We start from the raw sequence: 24,229 nt of genomic DNA on the forward strand, positions 1-24,229 counted from the left end.
TAATACATATTAATGAATTTATATTACCATGTTCTAATTGTTTTTTGCTTAAAATATATCATTAGGATAAAAATTATGTAATTTATATTTTTATTGATTTGTTTTTTATGTAAGTTGTGAATAACTTTATGGTTATATATATTTTATTATATTTTTTCGGTAATATATATAAAAATTAAATTGAATAAGTAAATATAGTATCTTTTATAATCGAAGGAATATTATAATAATGTTTATTTTTTTCTTGTAGATTATATTACAATACTGAGATGTATAATATGGAAAAAAAAATTAAGTTACTTTTCTTTATTAAAGTTTACATCTTAATATTTTTAAGTTGGATAGGTTTTTTGTCCAGTAATATAGTATGAAAATATTATTTGAGAATACTTATATTATATATATTTTTTGTGTTTTATTTTCATTAATACTGTTTTTTGGGATGACAATATTTATTCATATAAATAATGAATATATATTTGTTCTTTAGAATAAATTCGAGAAATCCACATATAAGAAACACAGTAGTAGTAGTAAATTAAATAATGGAACTTACAGATTGCTTGCAAAATATAAAGGGGGTAAGAATTTAAATATTTTATGTTCAAAAGAAAAGTTACCAAATAATGTGGTGGATGAAGTAAAAAATATATCTATTAATGAAAAACGGGAAATAGGGATACAGGAACTGTCAAATAGAAGTTCAGTGAATAATAGGGGAAGCTATAAGCACGATAAGAAAAACAAATCTTGCATGTTAGTGACAAAAAAATATTCCCATTTAGAAAAAAAAATATTCAAAGAACTTGATTTTGAAGATTTTCTTAAAAACAATAGGACAATTATTGATAAGACTTACAAAAAAATAATACGTAAAAAATGCGGATTAAGACTTGCTTTGCCTGTAATTCTGCTTTTATTTTTCTCAGTATCTCCAATATTAGAATATTATTGTGGTTATGGTCCTTTGTTAGGGATGTTTAAGCTATTATATATTATTTTTCCTGGTGGGTGGTATCTTACTTTACACAAATTTTTGAAGAAATCTCCTTTATTTTTCCTGTTCAAGTCAGCGGAAATCGAGGTTACGCGGATTATAGTGACGAATAAAGAAATCTTAGGGGATTACGTTTATGTTGAGAGTTTTTTACGTTTTCTAATGTATATAGTACCACTTATTATATTAGGTTTTACTCTTATATTAGCTGTTGTTTATTACCATAAAAAAGTTAAAAAGTATCAAAAAATTAAGTTCAGGAAAGGATAAAATGAATAATAAGTAATATATTCTTTTGTATAAAGAATCTTTTAACATTTAAAAATTCCTTTATTTCCATTAGAGATGAGACTAGAAAAAATTCACAGAATTGCTTTAATTTTATGAATGTTACTATTTATACCTGTACTTTTTTTTATACAGTAAAAAATGTTCTTAGCATTTATGTAAATTTAAAAATTACAGATTTTTTAAAAGTATATTTTAATAAATTGTTTCTATTACATTAAGAATTATGTATTAATATATATATTTACGTATATTAACAGGATTTTATAAAAAAACGTTTTTTGTTTATTGAAATTTATATATTATAGGACGATTCACATAACAATATTGAAGTGGTATGCTAATTTACATTTGAAACATAATAAATATACTTTCTATTTTTTAACTGGTTGCAGTTTAATATTATTATTTGCTGACACAATTAAAGGTAAAGTATAATTATTTTTAAATTAAAGATTATTTGTCTTTTTTAATTTTTATGAAACCATGTGAAGGAATATTGTTGCACTGATATATATATTTATATATATATGTTTTCTTAAAAAAAGAATGTTTATTCCATAATATATATTTTATTATATATGACTTATAAAAAATATTTATTATAAAATCCTTTAAATAACATTATGTTGTTTCTGATTTATTTATAATGGAAGGTATAGATGTACAATTAAATAATATATTTATTACTTCCTTCTGACTTATGTATTCTAAATATATGCATTTAAATGAAGAATTGAAAACATTTAATTTATTATTATTGTGCTCATGGGATATTAATGAAGTTATGGAATGTCTAATTAAATGTATATTTACTGAAAACATATAGTTGGATAAACTATATATATTTTTTTATATTTTACATTTTTAAAGAATAAACTTTATGAATTAAATGTAATCAAATATTAAGTGATGATATAATGAAGTTTTCTTGTTTTTTTATCTTTATTTGTTCATAATAATGGACCTATAAATATGTGTTATAAATATCTTTAAAAATAAAAATCTTCATTAATGCTAATGAAAATAAATATATATTATCCGTAATCGCACAATGAATAGTTTTATACCTATATATTTTTTCTATTTTATATTCTTATAGGTTTATTATATAACATGCTAATATCCTTATAAGAATGTATAATCATTTACATAGTTTATATTAACAATAGTTGGTTTTTTAAAAAACTTAATTATAATTTTTTAAACCAAATAAAAGTGACAAAATAAGTTACTTTATTGTTGATAAACAATAAATACTTAAAATAATTTTTATTTGTTATATATGTTTAATAAAACGTATTTAAAAAATTACTCTATTTTTTTTCTTATGCACAATTAAATAAGTTTGATGAATAGGGTTCCCCTTGAAACACTTTTGACAATTTTATTTATATGTTAAAATCATTTTTTTATAGATTAAAGTTAATATTTTAATATAATATTAATATATGTTTTAGTTATCGCATTTATGTATATTTTAAAAAATATTAATTAGCAGATGAAATAACGCATACTGAACTTTTTTTGTGAAAATATACATACAACCTAGTGAAAATAAGAATAACTTATATTGACAATTGTTAAATAGATGACTAAATACGTTGCTAATATGAATATTCATAAAATATATATTTTTATTTGTTTTTTGTTAATATTAATTTTTATCATATGTTATGAAATTATACTCATTACAATAAATAATAAATATGCATATTAAAATGTTTTTTGGTTTGTAATTTTTTTTTATTCATATGAACTGTATCATATATATTAGTATGATTTTAATTTTTAGCACGAATTTAGATAAATATATATTAATTTGAACTATTACAATGCTTTGACATGTTAAAGGATATGTATATTTATTATTTTACTAGTACACATATGTGATTGTTAATTTTCTTCTATTATATAAAAATTACTTGAATATCTATGATATATTATTTTGATATCTAAAATGTTTATCCATTTTTTGTCATTGCACAATTAAAAACTACATTATATCACCATGATTATTCTGATATTAATACATTTTAATGCATGAATAATTCTAAATTTTTTTATTTTCTTCTTTCTCACTGTATATTTTCTAAATTTGCATGTTTATTTAAAAAATAAAATAAAATAAAATAATTTGATAAATTATAAAAATTTCAATTTATAAATAATTGTACAAATTAAAAGTTATAAATTTTGAAAATTATTGCTGAAATATAAAAATTATGTTGTTATTTGACCTTAACATACATCATTTACTATCATATTAAATCATTAATCTTTTAAAAATATATAATAAATTATGAGTGCAAGTTGTATGACTAAATTTAAACAAAATTTTAAACAGAATATTTCTATTTTAATTAATCATAATTAGTATTATATTGTATAATAATTAATATATTTTATCAGTAATAAAAATATTTTCTACGATATGGTTTTTTTAAAATATAATTTTTGTGAAAATATAATATTTTATAAGAAAAAATCATTAAAATTATAATTTATACCCTTAATATATGGTATATTATTTTATGAATTTCTGAATAATATATATTTTAAATTAAATTAGTTAATCTGAAATATCAAGAAATTATATATACTTTTTTTTATTTTATTTTGACAATTATAGTAAGAAATAATATCAAATTTTTGTATTTAATAATTAAATTATATATTATGAATTTAAAATTATTTTAATAAATTATTTTTTTTGATTAATGGTGAGTGTTTAATAAATAATAATATAATAAAAATTTTATAATTTATTTTTAATTTATTATTCTTAATCTCTGTTACAAATATTAATGTTATATGTATTTTATTTTTTACGAAGAAATAAAATATAATTCAAATTTTTTTTTTTAAATTAGTATAGTTTATCAGAAGAAATGTTTAATATTATTTATAATTCTTTCCATAATGAATGTATTGCATTATTAAAAGTTTTATATCATGGTCCAAAAAAGGAAGTTAATGTTTTTTATTAAAATTAATGTATTTATTTTTTTAACTTGGATAAGTCATATTGATGATAATAAGGTCTGATGATATTATTTAAAGATATTTTATATTAGTTATATTTCGTGTGTTTTATTATTAATACCTATTGTTTGCATGAAATTATTTTTTTTTTTAAATCACGAATATTTACTTTATTTATTTTAGGGTATCATTGATAAACATTTCTATAAAACGATTAACGTTTATAGAATATTAAGTACAAAATCCTTTGGATTTTTTAGAAAATTTAAAGAAGGGGATTCGAATATGGTAAGTGTAAAAGAAGATATCTCTACTATTAATGGAGGAAACAAAATTTATAAATCTAATAATATGAAAGAAACCGATGAAACAAATTTACAGTCAAATGAAAGTTTATTAAATAGTGAAGGTGCTTGCGAATTATATGAGAAAATTATACCATCTGTACATATCGAAAAAGATTCATGTTTTAAAAATAATGTCTTAGGCAATATGTCTTTTAAAAATGAAGATAAGAGCGTTATGAATCCTAATAATGAGAATATTAAAAAGAAGTCATATATTAAATATGTTTTTCTTTTTGTTTTGCCTATGTTGCTTCCATTAGCTGAATTGATAATGCACTTATATGAAACGTTGTCGTGGTCTGATTATTATGGTAGTTCGACTGATGCATTATCAATTATGTCAATAGTAAATATAGGAGTTATGTCAACATTAACATTCATAGTTATAATATTTATTATTTTTATCTGTATAAGCCTTAAAAAAGGGAAAAATGAAGCATTTAAAATATGAAACGAATAATTAGAAAAAAAGGAATTTTTTTTAATGTTGTCCTTTAGAACAATTAAGCTATGTAAATCACTTAAAGATAAACGTATGTAAAGAATAATATTATAAATTTTTAGATTTTTTACGTACACTTGTATGGTTATATATTTTTTAATGTGAATCTATGATAATATAAATCTTTAATATTTTTGTGAATTTAAGTGTTTTAATGCTTTCATTACATATTGAATATAATGATTCCGCTTAATACGGTATTATTGTTCATATATATATACATATATATAAATATATATGTGTATTTAACTAGATTTTCATGAAATATGTAATCACCTGCGTTAAAATTAATATTAAAAATCACAATTTATATATTAGCATAAATATCATGTGTTAATTTACATCTGTATAAGTAAAAAATAATCTTGTTTTTATGATGTTTTACTTTTAAATGATTATATGCTGATATAATCAAAAGAATATATTATTTGTTTCAAGTTATACAAAAATTATCCTGTTCTGCATACGAACAAACAAAGTGAATAAATGCAGTTGTATTTGCATTTTAATTTTTTATTTAATTTTATTTAAATTTATACAACCATTTAATTACTGTTTGTATAAATTGTATTATAATATATTTAATTTTACACAAAATATAAATTTATTTTATAAGAGCTACATTTATATTAAAAAAATGCAATCCAATGAAACATAGTGAATGACTTCATGTAGACAATTTCAAAAATATATATGATAATTACTTTTTATATATTTTAATTTTTTATTCTTATTTTATATTATGATTTAATAGTTTTTAATTAATTATTTATGTGTTATATAAGGTACAAAAAAGTGAATAACATTTATAATATTTTAAATAGTATAAGATTAAAGATAAACAAAATTTTGCGCATTTTAATATTATTATTATGATAGATTCTCTTAGTGACTTATATATAATATTTACATATTATTATACTCTACAACTTCTGGTTTTTATTAGGTTCCTTCATATAATGTAGAATATAATGGTACTTGGTTTATTGTTTTTTTTTTAATTGTTTTTCTATGAATACTCTTAATAAAATTTATATTTTAGAAAGGAATTGAACTTTTAGTAATTTATATTAATCCATTTGTTTATTTTTGCTCTAAAATTTGATCTCTATATTTAAAGAATTATAAATTTATTTTATAATCCCATTAATAAATTGAATTTTTGTTTTTTTTTAACCTTATATTAGTTGAGCTTATACATATATATATAATATATAAACTCATTAAGAGTGTTTTGAACTTAGAAGATTAATTAAAAAGAATTAATATTAATAAATTAATGGTGTAAAAAATATAAATATGTCACTATGAATAAACATAAACGAAAACAAAAGTTTCGATCATTTTCATTATTTTTTTAAAGTAGATAATTTCGTTATGGTATATCTTAGTACACATATTAGTAGTAATAGTATAGTTGCAAATATTCAATAGCTTTATAGAAAATATCACTGTAAAAATGATAATGAAACTATTGGAAAATAAAATTTAACTGAAAATACGTATCCTATATTATCCTTTATTTTTAAACAAAATACTGAAATAACTGAATTAATATACACCCGAATTATATAATATGAGTAACATTACTAATTAAAGAAAATATAAACTACTATAATAAAACTCGAGTTAGGAAGAAATGAGAAGGACAAGTGACATTATATACAGAAGATGTAAAAAAATATTAAAGCTTTTATATAAATTATTATATTAATCCACATATATATATATATATACATACGTGCAATAAATATATACTAATATATATATATATATATATAATATGAATAGTACATGATATATACATCTAATGAAGAACAAGTTTTATATTTAACGGAAAAATGAAAATTGTTTATAGATCAAATTTTCATTTGGTTTAATAGATATAATTAATTAAACTATATCATCATACATATTTTTAATAAACGTATCATTTAAAATATAATATGGGGGAAAATAAATACGCAAAAAATATGTGTAGCCAAATTAGATACATCAGAATTTATAATTTACTAAATAAATAGAAGAATGTAAGTTTATATAATGCGAATTATAGGATATTCTTCATAATATATAGTATTATTTATTAACATATTCTCTTATATTTTATTATATTAATACAAATATGTATAATTTAGGATACTAAGTGACAATCTTGTAAGAGATATATTTAAAGATTATGAAAAGGAATCTTATAATGTATTCTTATATTTATATATATAATACATATACACTATATATATATAAGAGTGTGAGATAAAGTAATAATTTAATTATCTCATTTTTGTGTAATGAAGTAGTGAAATATGTGCTATGCGTCATATAAAAATAAATTAATTTTTTTTTATCTTCATTTAATTAATTACTTTTTTTAAGAGTAATTGACTAGAAAATATTATATAAATTTATAATGTATATAATTAAAGTAATATATTTAATAAATATTCCTTATATAATTAACAAGATTCTAATAGTAACAAACAGGTTAGAATAAAAATATTGAGATATAATATTTTCTTCTTCTAATGATGTATTCTAAAAAATATCTTATTTATATTATTTACTTTAGTTTCATAAAATTTATAATGAAAAATGTGATTTTCAGTAGTGTTTATTTATAAATGATTAAAAATGAATATTCTCTTCTGAAATATATAAAATATTCTTGAAAAAAATTAATTCATCAAAGATTTTCCTAATTTTTTTTTATGTAATATTTATATATTATCCATTCGCATATCTTATTTATATCATTTTATTTAAAATTATATTTTAAATTATCACAATTAATGAAGGTCTTTTTTCACTAAATTGCCCTTTACACTTTAATTTTTTATTTTTTTATTATTTATATTTCTATTTAATATATAAATTTTTTTTTTTTTTTTTGGAAAACATATAGACGGAAAAATAATAAATCCTTATATTAAAGAAGTTTCCTTTAAATAGTTATAAAAAAAAATACATTTAATAAAGCTATATATAATTAAAATGTTTTATCTTTAATAATTTTAATGCAAAATTATAAAAGAGCTCCTATGAATTTCAATTTGTAAAATCTGAAACGTTTGTCGATGAACTTATTAACACAGTGCAGCATTTAGTAAGATAATGCATATATATTCTATATATCCTATATATCATAGATTAACTAAAAAATTGTGTAGTAAAAAAATGTATACCTTTTTTTTTCCATCCTACCATTTCTGTTATATTTATTAAATTTGTTTATGTTTTTTAATTATAAAATCATTTTTAAAAGGTATAATATGTACACAAAACAATTTTTATGGTTAGGAAGATAGAAAAAATTAATAGATATATTAATATATGTCATGGTCTCTAGCCGCTCAACATATATATAATTTTTGTTTTATATATAAAATAAAAAATTTTATTACCAAAGAAAAAAATTTATTTCATTTTCTTTCTGAAAAGCATTAATAAAAAAATTTTCAATTTATATCTTAGATAACTGATGCAAATAAATACTGTGATTTTTTAATTGAATGAATAAGTTCTACTTAAAATTATTTTAATTAGTGCTGCTATTTTATAAATAAAACTTTATTGAGAAAAATATTTACTAAAATATATTTAAAACTATACTCTCACTTTTATACTTTATATTTGTATATTATTTGTGGAATTTAATACCTTTCTTTTAAAAACAATATATAAAATATTAGCATATATACATATATCTTTCTTCCGGTACCTTTAGAATTCTCAATGATATTTTTATTTAGTTAAAGATATTATAATATAATTGCTTGATGAAAAGAAAAAAAAAATTTATTATTTTATTTAAAACTCTTATCTTTATACTTTTTATTTGTAAATTTTTTAATTCAGATAATGTGCTATATTGATAATACTTAGGACACTCGCTCAATATTCATTGTTTCTTCATATGATATATATATATAATAATAACAATAGAATATTTCTTAATAAATAAATACATATATAACATTGTAAAAAGTTAAAATATATTATTTTCTTTGTATCATACGTTTTATAAATCATTAGATAATATGAATAATGGACGTAGTACTTTAGCCTTATGAAACGGTAGACTATTGTTAGAAAATGAGAATAAAAAAAAATATATAGAATTAATATCTGTGTTATTTGGAAATGGATATAATTATTCAGAAATTGTAGATGATAGTGGAGGATCCAAATATGATGAAAAATATGAATTTATGAATACAGATAATTCAAGATTTTCATGCAGAAGATTAATCAAAAAACGCACATGTTATTTGTAAACAGTTCGCAGAGATAGATAATTTCTTTGGAAAATATGTTATAAGAGAATTAGTCTTATATAAAAATTTAGGAGATATACATATTCTACCAAGAAAGAGGTTTTAAAACATTCATCATATATTAGTACAGCTTTGATATTTGTACATCCTGTAATACTTTTTTAATGGTATCTCAATTTTTTATTTTAACTGCTTATTATGGTGATCTAAATGATTATCTTGGACATATAGAATCATTCATAGGAGAACTTCCTCGTACCTTTGGATTGGACTATATGTTTGCGTTAGTTATTCTAAGTATTTCAGTGGCTATTTACGTACTAGTAAAATTCTTGAAATATACAATTGTTGTACGGAGGGAAGGAGTTTAACCTAGCTATAATAAATACATCGATTTTATAAAAAAATCTTTTTCTCACCTAAAATATATCTACTATATTGTAAATGATATTATGTTCTTAAATAAATTCCTTCTTGTATGCATATAAATTATATTATTCATTCTAGATTATGTACTCGTATATGTCGACACACAAAATAGAAAAAATAAATTTAATATTTATTTTAATTTGGATATTTTTATATTTTTGTTTTGTTAATACACTGTATTTTTATGAGGTAATTTATTAATCTTATTTGTTATACATATATATGTATACTTTGTATTTCATAGAATCGTTTATTATATATTATTATGTTTTCTTAACACATATGTAATCTGTATGTGAGAACATTATCTGAATACATGTTTTTATGTAAATTTTTTAAGTAAAATATGTTCTCATTTAATTTGATTTATAAAACAAAAATTAAAGGAACTTTAATCAAGAAACGAGGCAATTTATAATTTTAACAATCATATCTTTTCTTGGTTTTTTTATGGTTGTATATCATTAAATGATTACTATTTTAAACCTATTTATTACATATTAGTTCTAATTTAAACGTACGTGGTTTTTCTTCTTTTAATAAATCTAAATTTTTATTTTTATTTTTTTTTAATATGTATTATGCAAACATATACTTAATAAATATATATTTTAACAAATTTTTATGAAAGGTATGTGTTGTACGAAATTTATCATATAAACATATTTTAAATGGAATTTTATATTATTTGAATAGTTAAAGATAAAATTATTCACATGAACCAGTATTATTTTGCTTTTATGAATTAACTGTTAATAGAAAATTACCAATTTTAGAATTCATGAAAATATATAATTAAATAAAGGACTTACATCCATGTATCAATGTATAACATACGTAATTTTTATATATAATATACTTTATAAGTATTAATTAAAAATATATTACAAAAGAAATTATATAATAAAAATATATTTTATTTTTATGTTTTTGATATTAAGTGAAAACATTTTTGAACCAATGTTAATTTGTGTTTAGAACGAATTACTGAACTGTTCTTACCTTTATGTCTTAAAGAATATGTATTTTATAAACACGAATAACATACTAATTGTAAAATTTAATTAAACATCAATCAATATATAAAAAAAATTTTATTCGAAATATATTTTTTCTGTAACATCATTACATATTAATAATCAAACATATATATGTGAGCAGTAAGAATTTTTACTCTCCACTTTTGTTTATAACAGGAAACGTAGAATATTAAATATGTATAAAAATATAAGCTATTTACATTATTGAATAGGAATATTATTGGATATTTTTAGTTATATTTTTAATAATATTATGTTAAGTGAAAGAAAATTTAAGTTATACGTTAGCTCAATAAGTGCATAATTATGATTTTGTCTATTCTACAATTAACAATATACATTAATTAAAATTTTAAGCACTATACTAACTAAAAGAATTGATTATGTTAGGGAATATATATGCTTTTTAATTATTTTTATACACTTTATTTTAATGCAACTTTAATTTTCCCAAAAGTTTTATTGTGTAAATTCAGTTCAATCACCAAATTAAGTCCAATAATTTTTTAGTTATTATACTATACGTATATTTAACAACGTATTGTACATCATATGAAATGGTTTATGTATTTCCATTTTTTTGCAAAAATATAGCTTTATATTAGAAAATCGAGTATAATATTTGTGTAAATATTAATAAAAATGTTTACCACATTGCTAAAAAAAATTTTAGTATATTCCTTAATAATTTTGGTTTTTCTTTTATTAGTATTAAATATTATAATATTTTACGTAATTATATTCTATTATTTAAACAATTTGCGTATGTCTACAATGTCGTTTTAGTTTATAGTTCAAAATATTAGTAAGAAATTTCAGATATATTTGTATAATATTAATTTTTTGGAAAAATGTATATAGTATATTACAAATAGTGAATAGTAAAATGTATAAGATGTAAATTAAATGATACCTACCTTCATAATATTATTTGTGAATCTACGTAAATTTTGATTTAATTTTATAATTGTTATTTAAATATATATCATAAAATAAGTTGATAACAAAAAAGATTTGTATTATTATTCATCATACAGTTAAACAAATACATTAATGTATCAAGATTACTATAATATTAACACATTTTGTACGAGTATTACACTTTTTTTTTATTACATTTTTTCTAAATATATATATTTAACTAAAAAAAAAAGTAGTTTGTGTTTCTACAAACATATCATTTACAAATAAACATTTAAATTAGAATTAACTTAAAATAATTTTTAAAAATTATTATACAAAAATAATAATTAAGTCATTACATTCTTATAAAGAATACATATTTTTATGAATTATAAATATATAAAAAAAATGATTTTTTAAACATATTGTAGACTATAAAGTAAGGAATGTGTTATTAGTAAAACTAGAAAATTTCACAAAAAATATATATTTTAAATTTATTAAAATTTTTTCTTCATTTTTATAAATCCTAATATATTTTTTATCAATAATAAGTACATTTTCCGAAATATAATATTTATAAAATTAGAATAATTTCAATGAAAACTTAAAAATAGTAATTATTCTAGAAATACCTAGAACAATAGCATATATCTATATTTTATACATTACATATGATAAATATATTCATAATTTCTAAGTAATAAAAAATAATGAAAAAAAAATTTGTTTAATTACTACAATAAGTAATTAAATTATACGTGGTGAATATATATAAATGAATTGATGTTGTGTAATTTTAATTAAAGTTACTTTTTTATAAATAATATTAATTATATTATTATATAGCGTCCTTTTTTAGGTATTTTTTTTTTTTTTTTTTGACTGTAGTAAAATATTCTATATTTGTTAATTAAGAAAAAATATTAAAAAAAAATAAGAGTTATTATTTTATTTTTGGAAGTGTATAACATGATATTAATTTTCTTTTTATTTTATATATTACAATATTAGAGACTATAACATGAAACAAAATATTAGTTTTATCTTTTACATCAAAATTTTTATGTTTATCCTTTTAATTTGGATGTGTCATTTTTGCAGTGACATGGTATGATAAAACTTTTTGAGGGAATTTGTATTATTCACATTTTTATTGTTTATTTTTATTAATGATTGTTTCAGGAATGGGAATATTTATCCATTTTTATATGAAATACTTATAAATTTTTTTTTTAGAATAGGTTTAACGAAATTTTGGATGAGAATTATGGCTCTGGAAAAAAATTAGATAAACGAATTTATCGATTATTAGTAAAATATAAAAAGGATATTTTTTCAAATGTTGGAGATTTAGAATTAAAGATCCCATATAATAAAAAATGGAAGAGCGAAAAATCATGTACAATTGATGATGAAAAATGGGTCAAAGAAAAAAAAGAAAAATTATATAGAAGCTTATTATATAAGGAACAATTGATTAAGCAACTTATGAAAAATAAAAACACCATGTTTCATAAGTCATATAATCATTATGAAAAAAAAATAATGAATGGACTTGATGATAAAGTTTTTTTTAATAAAATGATGTTAATTAATGATAAGGATTACAAAAAATTAAAACGTAAAAAGTACGGATTACGATTTTGTTTACTTTTATTAATGTTCCTGTTGGTATCAGTGATACCTATAGTAGATTTATCATTAGGGAATTTTAAAACCATAGGTATTTTAATAAATTCATTATGTCAGTTATCAGGGTATGATGAATCTAGTTTAACGGGTAGTGCTCCTGAGAATCCTTTATCTGCTTTTTGGTTCAGTACATGTCAACTGAAGAATTATATAGGATTTAAAATATTTAGTATTCTAACATATTGTTTACCTATGTTAATACTTGGTAGTTTAATTGTACGAGGAATTTATTATTATTATAAAAATATTATAAAACATAAAAAAATTAGGTTCTTGGAAACGTTCAATGAATGGTAAGGAATATATATATTTATGTAAAGAAACCTTTAATGTTATGTACTATCTATAATATCTTTAATGGCATATTAAATATATTAATAATTTATTAGATTTTATAGATGAACATACATATGCGTAGTCATATTTTTAAGAAAATATAAAAAAAAATATTTTTATTTTTTTTGTGAATTTGAACGTTTGAAAGTTTATTATTTTACAATTTAACCTTATGCTTGAACTTAATTAAATATTGTTGCTTAATATATATGTATTTCTGTTTATATGAACTGTTCAACGAAAAATAAATATTTATATTTAAAATTAATGCATAACACAATTAATATTATTTTATTGAATTCATTTGATAATTCACATTTTAACAATAAATATTGTTGCTTTACATTTTTTATCATTTTCTAGTACACAATCATTATTTTTTCAGGTTATTAATTAAACGAATTATTAATTTTAAAATAAAAATTAATATGTTTTGTTTTGTATATAATGAAGGGAAGTGATTATATTTATTGTATTTATATTTATTTATTTTTTTTTTTTTAACTATATTATAGTATTTTAAATTTCATTTATAATTTTGTGTTAATTTCTTAATTCATTCATTGGAAAAATAATATTTTTTTAAAATAAAAATAAAATAGAATTTTATTCAGTATATTTACAGTAATTTTTTGCGGATAAAATAGTTTTGTAATTGGTATTACATAGTTATCACCGCATATGTATTAGTAATAATTGAAAAGATCATTTTTTTTTTTTATAAGTATTAGCAAAAAAAAAAAATTCCATTTATTTGTATTCATTCTTTAATCCAAATCTGCAGAATTATTTAGCTGATAAAATATATTTGTAATATATATAAGAAAAAGTAATATATTAGCTCTAATATTGTCAGTAGAAACGTTACTAAATAATGTATTAAGGTAAATCATATTGTTACACTTCCATATTTTTAATTTACATATAATAACCTTTATATTAATCTCATAAGTATAAATGTAATTGGAATGTTTTTAAATTATGGTAATTGTATGAGCATTCTTAAGCTAATATCATTGTGTTCTTTTTTTTTATATTTTTTATATATTAATATTGCTTCATATATATATATGTATGTAAAAAATGTAAACCTTAAGGGGATTCATTTAAAAAATTTAAATTTATAAATAATGGTATAAATTAAATTTAATAAGGAATTAAATTTTTTAAAAATTTGTCAGAAAAATATAAAGTAATACTTTATTTACTTTTTAAATATATATAATTTAACATAGAATTAATAGTACATTATAAAATTAATTTTCTAAATATATGGTAAACCGCAACATAAAAGAACTCTTTATGTAACAACTAAAAAATGTGTTATATTTCACAAACTAAAATTATTGTACAAATAATTGATTACTTCATTAATTATTACAGTTATTGTATAGTTATAATATTTAATATTTTATAAAATAAATAACACTTTTTTTCAAAGTGTAATATCTTAGAAATTAGAACTAATAATAGGAAAACGTCATTATAATTATAAATTGCTGTGTTAATATATAATATATTGCACTTTACCTATGTTCTATACGTTTTATGCTTTAAATTATAAGAGTAATTCGAAATATTAATATATCATATATTTTTATTTTAGTTTGAATATTTTTTATAAATGGAACTTCTGATAGCTCGACTATACTAAATAATTATCATATAACTTTTGTATAATTATGAAATAATTAAAATTTCAGTACTTATGTAAAAGTTATTTTATTATTCATAAAGTAATTATTAAAAATTTATAATATATTTTTAAAGGTATTTTATTTTCACTCCCAATATAAAATGAATTTTAAGTATATTTATATTTTTTTTTTCTTTGAAGAAATAATAATCAGAAATTGAGAAATTATATGTAGTGCAATTTTTCGTCGAATGTATAATGCGTCATTACAAATATAATTCTTTCTGAACATATTGCAACTTTAGAAAAAAATATATAATGGAACAAAAACTTAGGTTGTTCTTATTTACTAAAATTTCAACGTTTATACTTTTATCTTGGATATGTTACTTTTTCAATGACATAGTATGATAATATGATTCATAGATATTTGTATTATTTATATTTTAATTGTTTATTTTTATTAAAGCTCTTTTTAGGATAAAAATATTTTTCCATTTAAATAAGAAATATTTACATTTTTTCATTTTTTTAGAACTGTTTAAATAAAAATTTGGATGAAAAATGGAATCTTTGTAGAAAATTAAACATAAGAATTTATCGAATATTGGCGAAATATAAACATTATAAGGATTCAAGTAATTCAAATCAGAAAGAAGAAATGCAAATTAGTGAAGTGAAAAAAGAAGAAAATATATATAATAATAAAAAAGGAACAAATGGAAAACATAAAAAGTCATGTAGAAATTCACTATATAATGGGAAATACGGTAAGAATATCGAGAAAAATATATCTGGTATACCTAAAACAAAAAAATATAGCATTTTTGAAAAAAAAATTTTTAAAGAACTTTATTATGAAGATTACGTTAAAAATATCAAATCTATTGAATATGAGGAATATAAAAAACTAGCCCGTAGAAAGCGAAGAATTCGAATTGCTTTACTTTTGTTATTTTTCATGGTATTGGCAATACCTATATTAGATATTTCACTAGAGAAAATTACAGAAGGTGGATTGTTAGGCTTATTACACTTGTTGTATCCAACTGGAAATGATACAAATCCTCTGTCTGGGATAGAGGGACACTTAGATTCATTGTTAAGCCAAGGCACATGGAATATTTTAGGAAAAATATGTGCATCAACTACCTTCATTTATGGTGTACCTTTCCTTATATTTGTTGTTATATTTATATTAGGAATGGTTTACTACTACAAAAAAGTTATAAAATATGAAAATACAAAGTTCAGAAAAAAATTAAATTTGAAGTAAAATGTGGTTTTTTGTAAAGATGAATTTAATATATATAGTCATATCTTTAGTGATATACTTAACACTCATAACAATAACAATTTTTATTCTATAAATACACTTATATATGCTGATATTTTTATAGAGAGACAATAAAAAAAGTATGTTATTAGTAGTTTTGTTAATTTGAATTTTTGACTGTTTAAAAATTTTTCATTTTGTATTTTAAGGAATGACTTCAACTTATCTAAATATTTAGTCCCTATATATACATCTTCGTGTTGAAATATATTTCATGAATAATATATATATATGAGTTATAATTAATATATAATGGAATAATTCATGTATTTTTATTGTAGCATATTTTTTTTTATTTGAATAAAAATTTTATTTCTTTTTTTTAATATGGATCTAGTCTGAAATGCTTATATGTTTGGGTTATTTAAGAAAATGTATTGATATTGTTAAATTAACAATAAATATGTTCTCTTTTACTTTAATTGATTGTATATGAATAATCGTTAAATAAGCAGTACGTATATAAATTTTTTTTCACCAAAAAAAGCATGTTAATATTTATTATATAAAATCTATTATATGAGCAATATTTTATAAAATATACTAAATGTAAGAATCTTTATACGAGACTTAACTTTTTAAGTAATCTAAATGTGAAATTATTAACTTATAACGAAGGAATGTCCTTTTTAATTATGGATTATTTATAACTACTTACACAATTGGGTATTCCAAATAATTACAATTAAGTGAAGTTTATAAAGGAACAGTTATATTATATTTATAACTAATTATAGTCTTTCCTCATTGTTTCACATATTGCACGAACATATATTTTATTGGAGATTTATATTTAAATAATCTATATAATTTATGTATTATTATATCATTAAAAGATTAAATTATTGGACAATAATTCAGAAAATATTAATTGATAATTTGTTGAATTTCTTTTTAAATATCAATTATTTAGGATTAAATAATAGAATATTTATATATCTTTTCTTAATAAGATCTATGCTATTATTTTTGTATTTCAGTAATAAATACATTAGATATAATGAAATAACTTTATATTATATAAAATATTAGGGGAATATTATATTATAAGATATTTTAGGATACTTAAACAAATTAATATTAAAACCTTAAAACATTTTTTTTCACTTAATCTTTGTACTTTTAATATATTTTAATTTCAATTTATATTCAGTATAATGAAGAAAACACACATATATAATAAACGTATATTAATTATGATAGAAATATATAAAAAATCATTATAAAAATCAATGTTAAAAATTAAGTTGAATAACTGTTCACAATTAATAGGAAAAAACTATATATAACTGTATTAATTTCAAATTAATTATATAAAAATGATATTAAGAACATCAGTGGAATTGGAAAATATATATACATTAACATTGAAGTTATAATAAATTTTTTTTTCGAATGTAATTATATGTCTACATATCATAATAGTACAAAATAAATTTATATAAAACAACATAATGATTATAATAATTGTTATGTGATAATCTAGGTATATATATATTACTATAAGAATGTATTTAATGAAGAATATTTTTAAATAGATACTAATTTATATGTAGAGAAAATTAAATATTAAATAAATGTCTGTATATTAATGAATTTAATTTATATATTAAATAATTTTTTACTATATTGTTAACGAAAATTTTTTAAATGGAGTAATTCTGTACTCTTAAAATAAACATGATTGCAAATTAATTTTTTTTTTTTTTTTTTTAAACTTCATGTAATAAAAATTATGCTTAAAAACATTGAATTCTTAAAAAATACATATATATAATTATATTTAATGACGATTAAATAGAATATTTCAAACATATTTTAATAACACTTTGCGATGTATATTCATAACTAAATTGGTATATAAATACACTATATATATATATTTACATCGTTATTATATTAAATTATAAACATTATCATATTAATAACAAAGTAATTGACCTTAAAAAAGTTTTTCATTTTCATCATAAATTATTGAAAATAAATATGTTATTTTTCAAATATTCATAATTTCAATATAAAAAATATTAATTTTGAAAAGTACATATTTTTAAAGTATGTTTTATTTTTTTTAATTTAATTGTAAAAATTCTATGATTTATTTTTAGAGATAAATTAGTCTCGTTCATATAAAAATAATTAAGTAAAAAAAAAAAATTATTTGAGAAGAATATTAAAAAACTATGCTTTAAAAATATAATTTCTAAAAATTACATTTTATAAATTAGCTTATTCACTAATAAAATGCATAGTAACTAAAATATTATGATTTATAACATTTTTTGGTATTCATTAAAGATATGCTATTAAGTAAAAATATAAGTAATATTATAGTATATATATAATAATACTTTATATAAGAAAATATTGTTCATTTGTGTAATTTTATATTTTATGAGCATATTGTATACATGCATGATAAATGGGAAGTCAATGTGAACTCAAAGAAAACACTTAAAAGTAACATTTAATATATTACTTATTAATATTTGGTATTATTTCAAATTTTTATTATTTCGAAAAATGAAAGAAATTCCCCTTTTATATTATGATACTTTTTCGTATATTTATATTAAGAGAAATATAACTTGAAATTGAGTAATATTTAAAATTTTCTTAATTTTAAGTACAAAATTAAGATTTTCAATATTTATAATTTTTCATAAGCGCGTATGATATTATCATATTTACCTTAATGCATTTCATAAATGAATAATTATAAGATTTTATAATAGTAATAATAATAAAAAGAATATTTATATTTCTGATTTTTATGGAATAAATGGATTTATTCATTCTTCTATTTTTTACAACACTGAAGTTATTATTATTCTAAAACCATATAATTAGTCGGAAAAGATATTTTTTACATGTTTCATTTGAAAAATTTTTTTAACAAAGCTTTGATATTATATTAATCACTAAATTTATGAATAAAAGTTATATGTATATATAATAATGTAAAAAATTTAAATGGTATAATGACTGGGTAATATCTTTTATAGTTAACATATACGTATATTGGAGAGGTAGAAAAGTTTGAACGATTGAATCTTTTGTACTATACATGATAATAGTAAAAATAATTATAAAATTATTCAATAGTTATTTTATATTATATTTTTCTTAGTATAAAAATATTTATATAATATATATGTAACTGTTTGTTTGCTTATGATATAAGTTATAATAAATAATATATTAAAAAATTTAGGTTAACTATTATACTAAGTTTTTTTTATGTATGAGTTATTATAAATTAAAAAAAGTATTTCTTTTATTATTATTATTATTATAAATAAATGATATTTAATAAATATAACTGAAATAAGTTTATTAGGAAAAATATAATTTTATTATAGGAAACACTGTATTAAAATTTTTATATAAATAGCAAATTATTCTTTAAGATATACACTGTATGTTGTTAATATAAAAAAATATAAAAATATTAACTTTCCTAAATTTTTTATAATAAAAATGGTTTTGATTTGTGGTGATTACGAAATGAAGTATTATTAAAATTTTATGGTTATTTATTTTGGTGTTAATAATTTATAAATATATTGTGTACTAATGAAATGTTTATATTTTAATTTCTTATATATTATAGAAAATTATGAAAATATTGATAATGATTTTTATATAAAATATAAAGATCTATATGTGGAACATTACAATTTCTTATTGTTAATTTTATTACACTTAGTATAATTTTTAAGGATGGTGGTAAATATATAATTATACGCTTAATTTACATAATAATTTTTATACATTACTTTAAATATTATAATGAGCATATTATTTCGTATTAATTTATTAAAGCTTTTAATACATTTGTAATCTATTAGTTTTAGTTCATTTTATTTTTACTTTTTAGAGACCAGAAGTAAGTAAGAAAGTTAAAGTTTTTTCACTTTTTGATGAAGATCATGAGCCTAACGATTCCAATACATCTGTATTATTAAGTCCTTTAAAGAAAGATCATACGAATTTGTATAAAATTGGTTGTATGCTTAATAATAGTATTAAAATTAAAGATGCGCTGTATTCATTAATTAGTGATAGCATTAGTGAAACTGAGTACTGTGATTTATTAAATGAATGGCTAGATCAAAAAAAAAATGAATATATAAATGAAGGAACTAACTGTGAAAGTAATACCAAATTATGGGAAGAGAAAATTGAAAATTTGTGGATACCATTAATGAAGAATGCATATGATAGTGTTTCGTGTCATAGAAAGAAATCAACCTATAACTGTTTTATTTTACCTGAAATGAAGACTTCCTTATCTGTGGGTTTTACACTTCTGGGAACTTTTATTATTACGTTTTTTATTTTGTATAAGGTATTATAAGAATTATCCTTATAAATTATGTAAATTAAGAAATATATATACTAAATTTTATTTAAAATATTATTATTGTTACACATAATAACATATTTCATTCTTTTTCGTTTTTTATAATAGTTTAGTCCGTTTGGACACTGGATTCACAATTGTCTACGTAAAAAAAGAAAAACAATACAGAACATAGTTCCAGAAGATTCATATAAATTAATTAATGAATCCTCTTATATGGGGAAATCACATACTGAAAGTGGAAAAATTAGGATAAGTTATGGTTCTGTATGAAATTCTTAATTTACATATAATTCTGTACATGAAATATATTTTCATATAAATATTAAGAATGAAAATATTTATTTACGAACAGTTTTATTATGAAGGAAAAATAAAAAAATAACATAGCGGGCATATATTTAGACAATAAACATATTACAAAAATAAAATTTAGCGATTATATATATATGACTTTAACTTTAATGATATATCATATATAATTTATTATAAAACTTTTTATTATATTATAGATTAGTAAGAAAATATATGATTAATATATCGTATTTTATTTAATAGAATATATATATCATCTACAAAATATGATTTGATATAATTATATTATCCTATTCTCTATAACAATAAAGTAAAAAGTTTATGAGATTATTATATTCACTTTAGTCTATAAGATATACTATAATTTATATTTCGAGATGTTTCAGTTGTAATCATAATTTTATGGATTTAGTGTTATTTCATTAAATAATAAAATAAACAATAATATGGTATTTTATTTTGTTTTAATATACAAATATATAACAAAGTTACTAATATAATTCTGAATATATAAAAAATAACATGATAAAACATTTATATTTCCAAAATAATATTGAAATATCTTCAAATTTACTTACGCTAATTATTTATATAATCTACAAAATATATATTACGTAATGAAGATATATAAATAACATTTATTTTATTATTTATAAATATATTAACTATTAAAATAAATTATAGTTGCATGTTATTAATTTCTGCATTTCTATATTTTCATATATTTCTGTGTATATAATATTAATAACGACAAATAAAAGCATTTATATTAGGAAAAAACTGTATGATAATGAATAATTCTAATATATATTTAAAAATATATTAATGTAATAAAAATTCTATTATTATTCTTTATGTTATGAATAATATAAACAGAATAATAGTATTATCATGCTTTAATTAGCTTAATATTTTTTAAATGTATATTTTTATTTAATTTTAAAGAGAATTATAATTTTCATTAGTTTATTAATATGAAAAGTTGTTTCATTCCTTTTTTATTTATACGTATAAAATTAATTTAAATATATATATATTTTTAATGTAATTATTAAAGTGAATAATGTCTATGAAATAGGACAAAGAAAATAGACAGTATATATATATATATATATATATAAATTTTCATGTTATATATTTTATTTTAATATATAATTATTTAATATATATGGGAAAATATTTTTATTTTATTACATGTATCATATATAATGAAACCATGAGATCCAAGCACATTAATTGATTTGTTAATAATATTATTTATATATATGTTCTATCTTTAATAATTTATATGTTTCTTATTTTATTTTTTTATTTTTATATCTAATATGATTTCATAGGTAGTGAAAAATATATGTTCCATGATATTAAATAGATTTTACTCTAATAATAAAAATATTTAGTCTACTTTTATTGAATATATTAAACCATAATTATTTATTGTAAATTACTTTTCGTAGGTAGAAAAAAATAAATGCAAAAATTAAGTAGTATTTTTTTTAAAATAAAAAATTTCATACAATATAAACCATTAAAAAGTAGGCAATAAAAAATTAACTAAATAGTGGATGAACGTTTTAATATTTTTGAATTTATTTAAAGAAATAAGGAACTATCTGTAGATATTTTTTTTGGTAAACTTGAATAACAAGAAATTAGTAGGTATTTAAAGAAATTACCAAAGAGGGCTTAATATGAAAAATAAGTATGATTGTGTATTGTGAGAAGTTGTGTCAGAGAAATATATTTAGAACAAAAGTTATAACTCCAACTGATATAAAAGAATGTACCCGAGATGTTATATATATTTTAAATACTTTTTTAATATATTATAGTAAATAATAGAATATATTAAAAAATTGAAATTACATATGTGCCTTTGTTTATAATATATATTGATGTTTATTATAATTTTAAGAATATTAAATTTATTATAATAGTAATTTTTTTTTATTAAATGTAAAATTATAAATAAGAATTGTAATATAATTTAGAATCAATGGAAACCTATGCTATTGAAAAAAAAAAACAAAAAAAAACATTAGTAATATTGAATACTCCCTTAAATTGAAAAAGCTCGAAACTTTTAGATAAATAATATATGAAATAAAAAACAAATGATATTATGAATATTATAAAAGAAAATATATTAATCTTTCTAAGAATTCTGTGTAATAAAATATAATATATAAATTTATAAAAAAAGAATTCGATATATTATAATTACTATGCTATGTTACATATTAGAATTAGAATGTATAGAGCATGCTAATTATAAAAGAATATTTTGAAAGTTGATTCTTTAAAGGAATACATAAGTTAATTTAATTTATTTTATCATAAAGTATTATAAAAACATACTTTTTATATATTGAATAATTTATAATAATTCAGTAGAAAGATAAAATTTATCTAAAAGGAACATAAGATAAACCATTGTTTTAATGATATATACATTTTTTTATTCCTTTTATTCATTTCTTTTTTTTTCCTTAACATTAAATGTTATAATACATTCTTTTTTCTAAATAACATAAATATTGCATTAAAGGGTTTTTGCCCTACGGTGGGGATTATTAGTAAGGAAAGAATAAAAATTTTTATTACAAGCTTGTTTTTTTAGAAGGAATTATTTGTACAAGTTTATTAATTTTGAAGGTTTTATTAATTTATCTATAAGAGGAAGAATATATATATATATTGTTTTAGTATTACATTTCTGTCATTATTGATTGAATTTATTTTATATAGATTTCATGAATAGTTTGATATAATAAATTGAT

General features: G+C 18.3%; 5 protein-coding genes across 5 annotated transcripts; all 5 read left to right on the forward strand.

The window, feature by feature from the left end:
- Positions 1-278: 278 nt before the first annotated feature.
- On the forward strand, positions 279-1,267 carry PmUG01_05042400 (fam-l protein; the record flags this gene model as incomplete). The annotated part of the gene is made up of 2 exons (XM_029003640.1): positions 279-365; positions 491-1,267. 2 exons carry the CDS (start codon positions 279-281, stop codon positions 1,265-1,267), a joined length of 864 nt encoding a protein of 287 aa, XP_028860566.1.
- Positions 1,268-4,240: 2,973 nt separating this feature from the next.
- On the forward strand, positions 4,241-5,068 carry PmUG01_05042500 (Plasmodium exported protein, unknown function; the record flags this gene model as incomplete). The annotated part of the gene is made up of 2 exons (XM_029003641.1): positions 4,241-4,327; positions 4,454-5,068. The coding sequence occupies 2 exons, from the start codon at positions 4,241-4,243 to the stop codon at positions 5,066-5,068; spliced, it is 702 nt and encodes a 233-aa protein (XP_028860567.1).
- A 7,721-nt stretch (positions 5,069-12,789) lies between these two features.
- PmUG01_05042600 (Plasmodium exported protein, unknown function) lies at positions 12,790-13,757 on the forward strand (the record flags this gene model as incomplete). Its single annotated transcript, XM_029003642.1, has 2 exons — positions 12,790-12,876; positions 13,005-13,757. 2 exons carry the CDS (start codon positions 12,790-12,792, stop codon positions 13,755-13,757), a joined length of 840 nt encoding a protein of 279 aa, XP_028860568.1.
- Positions 13,758-15,750: 1,993 nt separating this feature from the next.
- PmUG01_05042700 (fam-l protein) lies at positions 15,751-16,708 on the forward strand (the record flags this gene model as incomplete). Its single annotated transcript, XM_029003643.1, has 2 exons — positions 15,751-15,837; positions 15,968-16,708. The coding sequence occupies 2 exons, from the start codon at positions 15,751-15,753 to the stop codon at positions 16,706-16,708; spliced, it is 828 nt and encodes a 275-aa protein (XP_028860569.1).
- A 3,588-nt stretch (positions 16,709-20,296) lies between these two features.
- On the forward strand, positions 20,297-21,407 carry PmUG01_05042800 (PIR protein; the record flags this gene model as incomplete). The annotated part of the gene is made up of 3 exons (XM_029003645.1): positions 20,297-20,299; positions 20,649-21,119; positions 21,243-21,407. The coding sequence occupies 3 exons, from the start codon at positions 20,297-20,299 to the stop codon at positions 21,405-21,407; spliced, it is 639 nt and encodes a 212-aa protein (XP_028860570.1).
- Between the last annotated feature and the right edge of the window lie 2,822 nt (positions 21,408-24,229).

This window comes from Plasmodium malariae, assembly GCF_900090045.1.
Source record: "Plasmodium malariae genome assembly, chromosome: 5".
NCBI classification, from domain to species: Eukaryota; Apicomplexa; class Aconoidasida; order Haemosporida; family Plasmodiidae; genus Plasmodium; species Plasmodium malariae.